The sequence below is a fragment of the Sturnira hondurensis genome, unplaced genomic scaffold (assembly GCF_014824575.4).
Source record: "Sturnira hondurensis isolate 20B ecotype Veracruz unplaced genomic scaffold, ASM1482457v3 Scaffold0014384, whole genome shotgun sequence".
NCBI classification, from domain to species: domain Eukaryota; kingdom Metazoa; phylum Chordata; class Mammalia; order Chiroptera; family Phyllostomidae; genus Sturnira; species Sturnira hondurensis.
Genome location: NW_028087015.1, coordinates 26,535,430 through 26,550,377, shown reverse-complemented (window position 1 = coordinate 26,550,377; position 14,948 = coordinate 26,535,430). Strand labels below are relative to the sequence as shown.

The 14,948-nt window shown below is 46.5% G+C and overlaps 1 protein-coding gene across 2 annotated transcripts in view; it reads left to right on the top strand.

The window, feature by feature from the left end:
* PPM1H (protein phosphatase, Mg2+/Mn2+ dependent 1H) overlaps positions 1–14,948 on the top strand; it is a 241,855-nt gene that overhangs the window by 216,235 nt on the left and 10,672 nt on the right. For both annotated transcript variants that reach the window (XM_037063062.1, XM_037063063.1), the window contains exon 9: positions 6,152–6,303. In XM_037063062.1, the coding sequence (XP_036918957.1) occupies positions 6,152–6,303 (152 nt within the window). The remainder of the gene's footprint in view (positions 1–6,151; positions 6,304–14,948) is intronic.

The window sequence follows — 14,948 nt, the reverse complement described above, 5'->3', positions numbered from 1 at the left end:
CTTCGTGGCTCAGCCTGTCTGTCTACATCTCTAGCTCACGAGTCTCTATGAAAATCACTTGTATGCATCCATGTGTCATTTACATGGGTTGTTCCCATTGGGCAGTGACCTGAGACTTGTCAACCAGCTATTTAATAAAAGTGAATTTGAGATTTACTTTGATACACGCCATTCATGGCCACACAAAGGGAGCCAAACTGTATGCTGTATGAGACATTTCCTCTCATTGGAAATTATCTCCCTTTGCTGTCCTCCTAAAAAATAATTTCGCTTGAATTTTACAGTTAAACATGCAGTATTTTCTTTTTGCATTAAGGCATCTAGGAATAGTTTGAGAACTTTGTTTTAAAAATGCAAACCCCTGGAATCCATTTCCTAGAACATCTAAATCACTTGGTGTGGGGAGGGTCCTAGGAATTTTCACATTTTTAGACAATGTTGAAACAGGTGCTCCAAAGGCCTCTCTTCCTGTAACACAGTCATAGGCCGTTCTTCGGTGTGATGCCGGATCTTCGCTTTCAGGACCCTGCAGTGGGCTGGCGATATGTACGTGCTTCGTTCTTAGTGCACGCAGCTCACTGCCAGGCCAATAGTCTGCTCATATTCTTTTCCACTGGAACACAGGTCTGCCGATACCGGGGCCGCTTGCTGCAAGGATAACCGCTTTCAGTGGGGCTGGCTTTGTCACCCCACAGTGTCCCGGAGTATAGCAGGGATGATTGTGTCTCCTCTTCTAAGGCAGGAGACACAGGAACCTGCTCTCCGAGTTCTCTGAACACCCACCATTGTGAAGAGCCCCGGGAAGTAGTGACACGCTGCGGGTACTTGTGTCCTGATGGCCAGAAGTAGCAACTAGAAGGATTAAGAGCAGCAGTCATTTCATTATTAATACGTCAGGTGACCATATAATGTGTCCTCTCAGGACATTTTTGAGAATCAAATGGGACACTATTAATAATAAAATAGCACAAACCAAAGGTCCCTCAGGCAAACGGGGACGTGCGGGCTCTACGTATGGCTCACCGGCGTCCTGAATGGGTTTGACGCAGCTTGGCCGGCTACATGGCGACCCTGCACTCTCTCACAGGCTGGGACTGCTTTCGACCTGCATCTCTGCAAATGGGCATTTCAGAAGACACAGACTCACTCCAACAATTAATGAGCTAGATTCAGGCCCATTTGTTCAATGAGTACTCAGGGAGCATTTGATTCCATGATGAACAAGCTGCTAGAGGCCCAGAGAAAGAGGACCACAGGGACACCCCACCGTGTGAGGTACACAGTCCTCCCTGTAGCTTCTTGACCTCCCTGAGTTGCGGAGCCCCAGACTCCTGTGGAGCAAACGGAAGCCCACGCTCCAGCGGCCGGCCAGGCCCTGGGTGCCCTTCAGGCTGCTCTTCACATGACCTAACATTTTAGATGCTTTAGAAACTTCCTGTGCTATTAGATGGTAGCCACCCTCCAAAGCCAAATGTTTACTTTGTGGACTCTAGAAGAAAAAAGAAACCCTCAAGCATATCTGTGGTATACTTAAAGAATAAAATTATACCCACAGCCAAAACAGCCAGCTCCTTTTGGGTTGCATGAGCAGCCAACATATCTGTAATACTTACATGTCCCTTGATTCACTTACAGTCAGACACTTTGAGGTCATGCGGTCGATCACATCAAGGTCTAACCCATCCTGTGATGAAAGGGTAGGAGAATGTTAGAGCCATAAGCATCCCCTGTGGCCACCAAGGCCTAACCTTTCATTTCACACAAGGAGACACTGCAGATTTGAGAAGTCACGCCTCATCCCTCCCCGCTTCCCAGCGGGAATCTAGCACGTTAGCCAAACCGAACCAAACCACAGAAGGCCACCAAGCACGTAGCCCTCTCTCACACCCCAGCCTCTGGCCCCTGCAGCTCTGCCATGTAAGGCATGTGATGTCCAACTCTGCTCCCTGACACTCTCCATCTGATGAATCATTGCTTCACTCTGCATTCCCAGCAGGGGTCCATCGCCAGAAATGCAAATAAACTCAGTGGTTCTGCCCAACTATTAAGGGACAGAAGTGGGTCTCAACCCCAAGTCTTTTGCCACCAAATTCTGGTGTGCTTCATGACATCATATAGTGGAGACAGACTCACAAGAGACAATCTGGACACAGTCTTCGTGCCGGAATGCCAATACTGAAATACTCTACCTTGTTGGGCCACATGGAGACTGGCTTGGGTTTTACTTCCTTCTGGTATAGGTGCCACATTCAGAGTTCTAAAGGTTGAGCTTTTTGAGGTTGCCCACAGGAGTATAGAGGACAAGACTTGCGACTCTGTTTTCTGTGACCTAATGGCAGCCTTTACCTTGGGAACAACTTGACTTTTCTGCCAGGAACACTACTGAGAGGCCCAATCTCTATTTTAAATGAGACCTTTAGCACTGAACCCCAGGTCCCTCGAGCCCACTCTTACTCGCCTCCTTCCATCAGCTGGGTCACCTTCAGGCGCATCACCTTGAGGTCAGTACCTTAAGAAGTGACATGCAGCACATTAGAATTTGTAATTACCCTCCACATTATCTCATGTGCTCCTTATAACAGCTTTGTGAGAGAGGTAGACAATCGAGGCCTCCTGGTAGCAGGGGCAGGGCTCTGGCTCCTCTGGAAAGCGGGGCCTGCGCTGCGGCAGCTCCTTGAGGATGTAAACGGGAAGGGAGGCTTGGAGAATCCGATGAGCTGGTCAAGATGTGAAAGCTGTTAGGGCATCCTAGGGAAGCAGCCGAGACTGGCGAGTGAAAGAACTGATGGATTCTTTTTAGAAGTAGTTTTAAGCCAGCATCAGCTTACAGCAGTATGAGCTCTCTTAACATGCCACCGAAATTTCATCTGTAATAGAGCAAAGATACAAACACGTATTAAACAAACGCTGAAACAGCAGCCTGCAGCTGAACACTAAGTGGAGGTGGTGTATTAAAGAGTGGCTTGTCGCGGGCTCTTGTGTAAAGTGGGTGGCCGCTGATGGCATCGAGGACGTCTCAGTGTTCTGGAGCCGAGGGCCCAGCAAGAGCAGTCAGCACACGGCTCGTTCGAGGCACATTATCCAAGGCTCCCGTGTTCCCCTGCCCCACACTCATCCCTGCTCCCTCCCTAACACTGATGGTTGTTTGTTAGCAGCTCCACCGAGGACAGGAAAGGAGAAGGCACGAGTCTGCTACTTCTGTTAAATGTCAGCGTGTTACATTTTCACGACGGCTGGAGTGAACAAGCTAAGTGTTTTGGGTCACTCTGAGCTTAGGGGTCTTCTGAATGGATCTCCTATGTTGAGTTTTTTTCACTCCTCTCTTTGTCCCCTATTTACTCTTTGTCTCAGCAAATATGTCCTGCACATCTATTATGATTTATACTGTGAAAGATACTGCTGGGCAGCAAATGTGTCCTGCACATCTATTATGATTTATACTGTGAAAGATACTGCTGGGCCCGCAGGAAAAAATGCAACACAGTTCTCTCTGGCTCCCAGAGGGTGAACTCGGGGTGGCAGGGAGCTGAGATAAGTGACTCCTGGGTGTCCACTGTAAGCAGCACAAGGGTGAGTGAGTGTCCAGCGAGGAAGTCGCTTCCCTCCATTACTGTTTGAATGGTCACCAAGTACAGGGCTCTGGCTCTGCTGTGGTGACAGGAACAAATAGGACAACTCAGAACTTTCCCCTAGGAGCTTACTGTCTAGAGGTGGTGGAGGGGTTGTGTGCCTGAAGAAGGGCACACAGTGAGTTTTCCACATGGTTCCCCCACCACCTACATCGGAAGTCCCTGGTCCATATTTAAATGGGCTGATGCCGGGGCTCAGGGGTACACAATCAGAAGGTGTAAAAGTGGACCTTTGGAATCTTAATGTAATTAGCACAGAGCAATTCTTAAATACATACAAACTGGAGAAAGACTGACCTTGTGGATGAGACAGACAGGTGAACTGAGGTGGGTATACACAGGCAAATACCATGTCAATGGCATGAAAGGAGGGTGACCGCAGAGGGTGCCAGACACACTCTCGGTGCAGAGAAGGGATGGGCCCCGAGGAAGAAGGGCGGCATGAGAAGGGAACTAGGAAATCAGCTCACTGGCTCAGATCTCTCCAAGTAGAAGCTTCCTGAAGAGGCCCATCAAAACCGCACCTTCTGAAATGATTCTGCTGTCACTCTCCTTACCCTGCCTGGTTCTTCAGGGCGCCTGCCATCTGACATTGGGATCTGTCTCTTGTCTACTAGGTTGGGAGTGATGAGAGGCTTTGTGACCTTCGTTCACAGCTGTATCTCCCTCCGGTGCCTGAAGTAGTTGGCACGTAGTAAGTGCTCAGTAAACACAGAATGAAGGCTCCCAGAGGGCAGATAGATCCACACGGGCCTCCTCTCTCAGCTGTTTGAGCTAAATTGCTCCAAGAAGCTGCAAAAATCTCAAAAACCCCTGTGGCCTTTCTCTCCCTTCCTTGGCAGATGGTAGCATGGGAAGGAGCTACCAGAGGCCCTGACCGTGTTCCGCTAGTCCCCTCAGACAGACTTGGTATAATATACCTCTCCCTGTAAAACTCACTTCCTGATTTCTGAATCCCAGGGAGCCGCAGAGCCCATTAGTTTCATGTGAGGCTTCCCGGAACACTGAGAAGCTATTTAAGGAATTGAACAGGGCACTTTAGGGAGATGAGTGTGGCTTGACCAAGGAGGGCCAACTACAGCTTCGGAGAGGGGAGGTCAGGACTCCAGAGCCCGCTGGAATCCTTTGAAGCCCTTGCCACTGGGGAGGACGAGCAGGCAGGGTGTCTCGCGTGGAAGTCTAATTTTCCTGAAAGCCTTTCCACAAAATGTTCTGCGTCACAGGTTCATGTATAAGACGGAGTTGTAAGTGGAAAGTTGGCATACTTTGGAAATTGGCTAAAGGGCAGGAAACCACGGGGAGCAGTAAAAAACCTAAAAGGATGTTAATTAGGGAGTGCCTGGGGGATCCAGTGGAGACCAGCTTTTTATTATTTACATAAAAATTACTTGGGTAGTAGTTCTGAAAGGGATTTTCGTGTTGCCTAATGAAACTGCATTAGAGAACTGTGTGTGAAAATGTGAATAGTGGAATTAAGGGAGGATTCAGTTTTTTTGACGGAATTGCAAAGGAATGTTTTCTAACATATTTCTATTTATCAGCCCACACCCATTCTGTTCACCAGATTTCCAGTTGAGTAGTGGGCAGGGAAGCTTCAGCTTGAACAACTCAAATCTTCGCCTTTTGGGGGCCAGCAGAAAGTACTTGAAGAAATTGTAGCATCCTACGCACAGGGCAGGTCCTGAAATTAAATGGGTGTTATATTCATCCCCAGAAACCTCTCTTTTCAGGGGAACTGGAAGGCAGATAGAATCTGCTCTTTAGCTATGACCGTAAGATTGGGCCACCTAACACCCACATCTACCCACTTCCCTTTACTTAACATTTTCTATCGTATGGAGCTCAAATTATCACAGAAACTCATTGTAGACATACCTCAATAGGGAGCTAGCAAGCTCTCCTAAACTTATTGCATACACAGTGAGCCAGGACTTGAAGTTGGGAGCCCAGGAGTGACATTCGCTGCCTTCTCTATAGCCTGCCCTGAGGGTGGTCTATGTAGACATCGTGGAGACCACTGAGCATTAAATGAACTGCCTCCTTCGTCATAGACCAAAACATACAAAGCAACTCCTAAGGATCCTAGAGTGGCCTTATCTCCCCCACAGACCAAGAGCTCTGAAGACAAATCTACTCATCTTTGTGCTTAGAGCTCCTGGCCCAGAGCTTAATATCTGTAGAATGGATGTGCAAAGGAAGGAAGCCAGCCAGCCAGCCAGCCTCTGGCTGCTCTTCTGGCCAGCACAGCATCTGGTGTTGGTCAGTGTTCCAGCTACATCTCAGGCATTACAGATCTTCATAGTCAAACTATTGAGGCCAACTGTTGGGCCCCATCTGTCTGTACTGCAAGTCTCCAAAGGAGGCTGCCCTGGCCACAAGGCTTGCTGCACAATCAAGTACCTCACAGTGCATGCCTGCAAACCGTGGGGCAGGGTGGGACAAGGGGAGGGAAATCGGAAGTCAGTCTCCTAGGGGGAATAATGTGCCCACTTCTTCAGCAGGAGTATTCCCATTCCTTTCAGGTAAGAGTCTACGATCTCTCCAGATATGAGCATGGAGCAGATGACGTGCTGATCTTGGCGACTGATGGACTGTGGGATGTTTTATCAAACGAAGAAGTGGCAGAAGCAATCACTCAGTTTCTTCCTAACTGTGACCCAGATGACCCTCACAGGTCTGTGCATTTCTGTGATTACAGAGTTGCTTCTTGGCGGTGTTTCATAATGTGACCGAAATTAGTAATAATCGCGCGTNAGTCTACGATCTCTCCAGATACGAGCATGGAGCAGATGACGTGCTGATCTTGGCGACTGATGGACTGTGGGATGTTTTATCAAACGAAGAAGTGGCAGAAGCAATCACTCAGTTTCTTCCTAACTGTGACCCAGATGACCCTCACAGGTCTGTGCATTTCTGTGATTACAGGGTTGCTTCTTGACGGTGTTTCATAATGTGACCGAAATTAGTAATAATCGCGCGTTGTCAACATTCATGATGCACAGCAGAGCTAACAGGGAGGGTTTAGTGACCAGACTACAGGAGGGACTGCACTGACTATTAGAAGTACATCACAGCCAAATAAAAACCCTCCTGAAGTTGAACTTAGGTCCAAGCGGTAAAGAATTTGATTTATAAGATATTTTAATATCTTAGTTCATATCCTCCAAAGGGGGAATAATGTGTGGTCCTTCTGACAAGACTGACAGCGAATGCTCCCAGTATATATTTTTATCTACTGGGGAATTGTTTCTTTTGAGAAACATTGAGAAAGGAGAAAATTAAAGTAGATATTTTCTTACAGCGTAATGGCAGTATAACTTTCCTGGACAACCCTAGGTGACTCTCAGATATAAGCAGAAATCTCCTCTGGAGAAGCACAGTCTTCACTTAAAACACAAGAACACGAGTCACTATGAATAAAAGCCAGCAGAAATGACAGACAGCAGAGTTGGACCTGTAAATACTTCATTTTTGGATTTATCCATCAAAAATATAAATATTTTAACATTTCATAAATATTTTTAAAACATTGGAAATATGAACAAGGATTAAAAACTCTAAAATTTCTGCACTTTTAAAATAAGGGAATGGAACTTCTGGAGATGAAAAAAAGAAAAACAGGAACTAAAAAGGTCACTGGGTGACAGGCATCAGAGACGATTAAAGAGGGCACTAGTGAGCTGGGGAATGAATGGGTCTGAATAACCCAGAGTGTGGCTCAGGGACAGAGAGAAGGAACAATGTGAAGTCAGAGTAAGAGACTAGGGGGATAACCTAAGAACATTTGAAAGATATTATCCCCAAATTGATCTGTAGAGTCAGTACAGTTATAACCAAAATTCCAACAGTTTTCATGGGAGGAACTTCATAAGCAGATTCCAGAAGTACATGGAAGGACAAAGTGCCAAGAGTGTTTGTGACATTGCTGTATGGGTTTGCCCTTCTAGATATTAGACAAAATCAGAGCAATTAAGACAGTGTAGAAAAATATAAAATTTCACCCTGGCTGGTGTAGCTCAGTGCATTGAACGCAGGCCTATGAACCAAAGGGTCGCTGGTTCGATTCCGAGTCAGGGCACATGCCTGGGTTGCAGGCCAGGTCCCCAGTAGGGGGTGCCTGAGAGGCAACCACACACTGATGTTTCTCTCCCTCCCTTTCTTCCTTCCTTCCCTTCTCTCTAAAAATGAATAAATAAAATCTTTAAAAACAAATATATAAAATTTCTTCTCTCACACTAAAATCAAGTCCAGGGAAATTAAGACTTAATATAAAAAGTAAAATAAATACAACTTTTAGAAAACAGCATATATTGTAGGATATTATTCTTCTGATCTCAGAGTTGGAAAGGATTTCTGAAATAAGACACAGAAAGTGCAAGCAATGACTGACTGGTAGCCTTGCCTACATTAAAGTGACCAAGTTTGGTTCTTTAAAAGATAATATAACCAGAGTAAAATGGCAAGCCATGAACTGGGAGAAGATTTTTGCAACTTATATAACTGAAGAGGGAATGATAGCTATAAAATACAATACACTTTGACAGGTAAAAAAAGATGATTTAAAAAAACAATAGAAAAATTAGCAAGAACCAGTCACCACACAGAAGCACACTAATGGCCAATAAATACATGATCAAGAATGTTCACCTTAAATTGAGCAGCACAAATTAAAATACGTGGAGGACTGAAGATGGTTTTGTGAACTCTTAGGAAGAGTCTGCAGGCGTCAGCACACCTGGTGGGGCTGAGCGTGTACGCACCCTGGCCTCCTCCTAGGTCAACGCCCAGGAGGGGTGGGCCTGAAAGTGGGGTCTTTGGGGCCGCGTGGTGTCAGCATCATCAGAGGATTGTTAGAAATGCAGATGCTCAGACTTCACCCCAGATCTATCGAACGCCAGGGGTGGGAGCCAGGGGTTTGTCAGCCATCCAGGGGATTCTGGTGCTGCTAAAATTTGAGTCATGTAAAAAGATATCCACAGAATCGTTTTACTAAAAAAATGAAACATTGTACATGTCCAATCATACAATGAATAAGTAAAGAATAGACTACAGCTCAGAACATGAACCAAATTTGCGCCTGTTAACAGGGGAGAATCTCAAAAACCATGTTGAGTTAGTAAGCAAGTCAGAAGAATTCACATATTATAATTCAATGTACATGAAGTAGAAAACTAACAATGTGTCATTTAGAGGTATAGATACTAAAACTTTAACAAAAACCAAGAGAATTAACCCAAGGTTCACGATAGTGGCTTCCTGGGGAGGAGAGGCGGCAGAGGGGATAGGTGTTGGGGGGGAGGGGCACACGGTGAGCTTCTCGGTACCTACTGGTAATGTTCTGTTTCTTAGCTAGATGACAGGTGTGTGATGACTCGTCATTGTTAAACTGTACATGTGTGCCATGCACCCGTGTGCATGCAGACTGAGAGGCAGTGTGGTCTAGTGGCTAATGGCATGGAATCTGAGTCAGCCTGCCTGAGCTCAGATTCTGGTTCCGTTCCTTTTATACTTGGTGACCTTAGTAGGGAAGTTTCTTATTCCTTCGGTGCCTGACTCTGCGTCTGTAAAATGGGGGTCCCCGTAGTACCAACCTCTCACACGGGTATCAGGTGAAGTGCCTGCCATATTAGTAAGCACCAGCCGTTGTCCTTGTTGTCTGTTCCTATTTCTCTGTGTGTCACATACTTCACAACAATAACAAAAATTGCTTTGAAAAAAGGTGAGGCCAGACTGTCTCTCTTCGAGTTGTTTGGTGTAACAATTTTGCTCAGGTGCAAAGGAATTAACAGTAGTGCAATTAAGGATTCTTTTATTTAAATTTGAATGTATTTTTCTCCTGTTGAGATTTTAGTTTTAATCTGTGTTTTATATCCTGTTTGTTAGCAACATTCTTATGTTGACTTTTTCTACTGTGATTATTTTTATAAAGCTTTGCGAAGCGAGCTGACAGGTACGAGTGAAAAGGCACCCAACACTTTTTTTTTAAATCTCTCCAAGCTGGCCTGGTCTTGCTCACCAGCCTGTCCCTCTCCATGGCAACAAGTCCGCCCTCCAGGGAGGGGTGACCTATGGGCAGGGTTGTCACTGGGCAGGTGCATGCCGGGCCAGAGCAGGCTGCAGGGTTCGTGAGAAATGTCAGTCACCATTGCAGCGGGGCTTACAGGGACCTCCATGGAACCAACAGGGCCGAAACAAAACGGTCTTCAGTGTGCCTTTCAGGGAGGACTGCAAACCAAAGCCGGGGAAGGAGTCTTGTGTCAGACAAGTGAAAGAGTTGAAAGGAAAAGCTACAAAAGGAGCACAGTTTTATTGGTAACACGTAGAATATCAGGCTGAAGGTCAGAAAAACTCTGGTTGCTTTTTGAGATCTTAAGACAGTCAGAACTTTGGGCTGAAGCTACTCTTCTTTGCCAAAAGACTGTCATTCAGGTTCATTCATTTGGGAGTTAGGACCTATTTTATGAGCCAAGGCCTCCTAGACCCTGGGGAAGGATCTGGAGAAAAACAGACCTGGTCCCTACCCTCTTGGAGTTTAAAGTCCAGAGGGGGTTGCAGAAGCATAAGGAAGTAACAGTGTGAGTGGATAAATATGGATAAGCCAGGAAATGTCGGGGTGAGGTGGGACTGTAGAGGGAGAAAGAACATGGCTCATTCAGAGAACCCAGCAGTCGGTATGGCTGACTTAGTGCGCGGCAGTGCTGGTGGCTGAGGTGTATGAGGTGAGCAGGCCAGATCTTGTTGGACCTTATGAACTCACAAGACTAAAATGAACATTATTTGTAGGAAAGGACATCTGTGATGATACAGAATGTATGCCATTCTATATCCCTAATCAGAAAACATTCTGTAAAATCTGATGGCAAAAACATGAGTTGTGAGTCATTTCTCTCCTTCTATGTGCTCCTTAGTGATTTAAACCACGTTGGAAAATCAGAGAAACTTAATTTGTTATAAAAGCACAACTTAGGAATTATATAAAATGTTCTCTTTCATGTGTGAGGTATTTGCACATATCTGTGTGTGACTTGGGAGGAGGGCACTAGACCCCTGCCGTGGCGCAGTCCCAAAGCCCCGACGGCAGGAGGTTGCCTGACGGTGCCCTCCTGACAGGACGCTGTTCTGTCTCTTCATGCCAAAGAGACGCACGAGTGGAAGTCAGTCATCCTAATAAATCTGAGTCTGAATCATAATTTCTGTAATGAAGAAAGACCCACTAGAGTTCCAAAGGCTGTATGAGCCCTTCCTCAGCCAGAAGGACTCATTTCTCCCCAAATCTAGTCCAAGACCACAGGTTGCCTGTTTAGTCATGGGAACTGGGGGCTGGAGAGCTCCTGTGTCCACGCCCGAGGAGGCGGCCTCCTGAGGTCAGCCTGGTGTTTGATGGAAAGTGAGAAAGGAGAGATGTTCTCCCCAGGAAGGGCAGCCTGAGAGAGGAGAGAGGACAAAGCAAGCGAGAACAAAATGTTTCTTCATTTGAGGTTTTTGAATGGGCCTGTTTGACTCTGAGTTTTGTCAGGTTCACCCAGTTTTGTCTAGAAATTTAGCAGGACAGAAAGGGCAGTGCCTTAGCCCTGTGACAGTCAGGACTTTTGGCTTTTGCTCTTCGATTATTTGGCTCTGTTTGTATTATATGTAGGGTTTGGGGTTTTTTTGTTGTTGTTGTTTTGCTTTTTATTTTTATTTTTCCTCTTAGGAACAGCCACGCTCACCAAACTGCCAGCATAGTCTTCCTCTCATGACATCATTTCCAATAAGAAATTTAAAATAGCATCTCACACTCCAAAGTGAGTGGCAAGAGAGGAGATGGTTAGCATAAAGATAGGTTTGTGAAGTTCTGACCCTCATGCCATCCTCTCGGGCAAAGATGGGTAAAAATTAGCCATATGATCTTCTTGACCCCAGTATATTAAGTCATTTTGCTATTTTGAACTGTCTTAATAAAGGAGCTAGAAAATTTTTAAAAGAGGCCTTGTGGACAAGCCAAAATGTGAGTATGGTGGTGTTTTCTTTCTTTCCTTTTTATTGGAGTTTGCCCTGCAGTGTGGTGGAGCTGGCCGTTCTGTGAATGAGGGGCCATGAAATGGACTATTCTTAGGAAGTACACTGCTGACATTCTGAAGTGGGGTTGGGCTGCTGTTCTCTGTACTTTCGGTACAGTTTTCTTTTGTGGCCTAAAGATCTTGTGCAATGTATAGAGGGTGCTTAGAGAAAGACCTGGAAGGGGTTTGTTTTCTGAGGCAACACATCCCCTCCGTTAGGCTAGAGGCTTGAGGGTGAGTCTCCTGAAAAGAATATTCAAAATCAAGGCAAGTATGTAACACTCGAAGAAGAAGCTTAATATTTTGTCAGAAGTGAATAAATTATTAATATTACTAAAAGGAAAGGACATGGGCAAAGCCAAGAGGAGCAAGGGCCAAAGAACAGTTAACCAAACATGAAAATGTGGCATTGATTTGTGACTGAACAAAAACAGAGGTTCTGCTGCCTATCACCACAAAAGCCAAACCTGTGATGCAGATGCTGGTGCAGAAGGAAAGAGTCTTTTCAGGTGCCGCACAACCTGGGAGAATGGTGGACTCCAGGCTCAAAGACCACCTCCTCTTTCTGCCATGGAAAAAGTCCAACGATCCTCAGCAAGGCCAAGACAAAAGCCAGTGTCCAGAGCTCCTGCTCCATTTCAGAGTACAGTCCTTTGGAACCCACAGGCAACTGCTAAGCTACCCAGCCAGGTAGCTTCGTTTGTTCCCAGCTGCTGTCCACATGGAGCCCACATGGCCGTGGGCCATGCAGCTGCCAGGGCTGCATGGTTGCATGCCCCTGGGCAAGAGAGCACACAGACCACTGGCGAATGCATCACCAGGTGGGCAAAAGAGAAAGGGGCTCCCTTCTGGAGGCCACGTAGCCATGGGGAGAACAGGTGAGTGCACCATCCCAGTGCAGGTTGTGAGAGAGAGCATGCTTCTTTGTCCCCCTGGGATTACATTAGGCTAGGCTTGGGACAGACCAGGTACTTTATCAAAATGACCAGTTTCCCCAAACTTTCTTGTACTTTGGTGGGTCCACCTCCCAACCAGACTCTTCTTTCCCTGGGCTACATTGATGGCTTTCTTTGGTCCAGTGCTGCCACCCCTGTGTACCATTTTGACTTCCATGGTGCATGTGCCTGCCTTCCCCTGGTCCCACCCCCAATCTGTTAATGGAAGGAAAGGGGAAGGCTTTTTTCTCTATACATTTATCTTGCTTTTTGCATGATCAAAGAACCTCCCTTTGCTGCCACCCTGGCTGAAGGGGCGACTCCTCAGCACTCAGACTGACTGCTTTACAGTAACAGAGTCACATTCCAAATTCTCAGGCAAAACTTTGCAAGGCTTTGCTGCCCATTCCTTTATTTCCCAAGACCCGTCTGTGTAAATCTCATCTCTGTAACTTGGACCTAATGGCCCTTGGTCCCTCTGCCATGACACTCGAGGGGCTTATTATGGGGTATTAAGTCTGTAAGTACCAATGTGCTGTAAATTCTGGAGAGCACTTCCCTAATGAGAGAAGCTTTCTCGGTGGTCACGTTTCCAATGCTGTTCTTCACACTCATGCTGTCTGAGGCTCAGACAACTGTGCCTTGACACAAAAGAGAGTAATCAGTGGAAAATTAATAGTAAAACACCCCCCAAACTCTGACAGCAGGACACTCATCTAGGTATCAAACACTAGTTTGTATTACTTGATAATATGAAATTTATTTTGGCAGAAGACAACAGTTCTTCTTATGAAATCATTCCTTGAGTTAACTGATGTGATATCTACCAGCACCGTATGGTTTTCAAACACTGCCTCAAATGCAAAAAGGAAGACCCCCCACCAATCAATTACAGGTCTTCCAAACAACATCATTTGTGTTTGGTCTGGAGTCTGAAAACTAGATAAAACCCGCATTTTTCTTTCTTTTCCAGTGTTGTAGCATATTCAGATCCGTGGGAATGTGAAGTCAGCCTGAGCCCCTGCTCCCGCAGCCACTTAGTGGGAACATCAGGGCATTTTAAAGGGCTCGCCAGGGAGGATTGAGAAGGAAATGGTCTGTTACAAACACTCATATTGAAATGCTGCTGTTTGGCATTCTAACTAAAATAAACATGCACAAGCTAAGAAACCTGGGAGCTGGAGCCAAGGGCAGAAAGGTGGGCAATGCCTAGCGGGCATTCTTGCCCTCTCCTGGGGGGGTGGGGACCTCTCCCCAGTCTGTGATGTTGTACCTGCTGGCACACAAACCTCTGAGGGACATAGTGACAGGGTTGCAGACAGAAGCTCATTATTCCAGTGTATCAGTATATTCCATCTGAGTGCAGTCCCCACACCTTGGGTAGGGGACAGAGGCTGATACAAGTGGCTTCAGAGCTGGGCAAGGACATGCCCGTGTGTGGCTCAGCTCCCAGCAGTGAGCCTAAGACAGGCGTCCTCCGGATGAATGAGTTGCCAGGGACTGAGCACAACAAAGAGCCCTCTCCAAGTCACCTCCCACCCCCACCCACCCAGTCACCATAGATCCCTGCCAGTGTTCCAAAGCTTGGGAGCGCTTTTCTACCTCTTAAAAATGAGAGGCCTGCTCAGAATGCAAAGAGGATTCCTCCTCCTCTTCCCACCAGACTCTATTACTTCAGGGCATCAGCAGATGGAGGCTGTCTTTTATATGCAAATATTTGGAACCCATTAATCCCCCTGTTCCTGCCACCTACCCTCCCTCTTGTAAGACCCTGTCTGTACCATCCAAATGTCGAGTGGAAGTTCCCACCCAGCTAGAACTATTGAAGACTTTAAGGCAATTTCGCCTGAGGCCTGAAATTGACTTATTTATGACAATCCAGTGCTGATTCAGATGTAGGCTGGTGGGAAACCAGATTCTACAAGAGGTGGTCGACTTAATGTAAAACACTGCACAGAAGAGAAAGCCATTTTATGTCTAATGAGGAGAATGAGAGCTCACCTTTCTTGACCCCTGAGCAAGTGCCAGGCACTGTACTGAATGCTTATGGAAGGGCCTCCTCCACTCCTGGCTGGATCTTTTGAGGTCTGCACTGTCACTACTCCAGACTTAACAAGAATGAAGAGAGGGGCTCCGAGAGGCTGAGGAATTCTTCCAGAGCCGCCCATCTGCGCTGTGGTAAAGCCAGGATTGGACCCCAGGCAACCCAGGCCCACCCCCCTGAGCACTTTATGGCCCCACAGAGGAGGTGAAAGAATTAAGAACTGCCACAGAAGGAGCAGGGACAGCACGGACAATCGAGGATTTATCAGTCTCCTTCCACCCTGACATTAGAGACAGTGGTT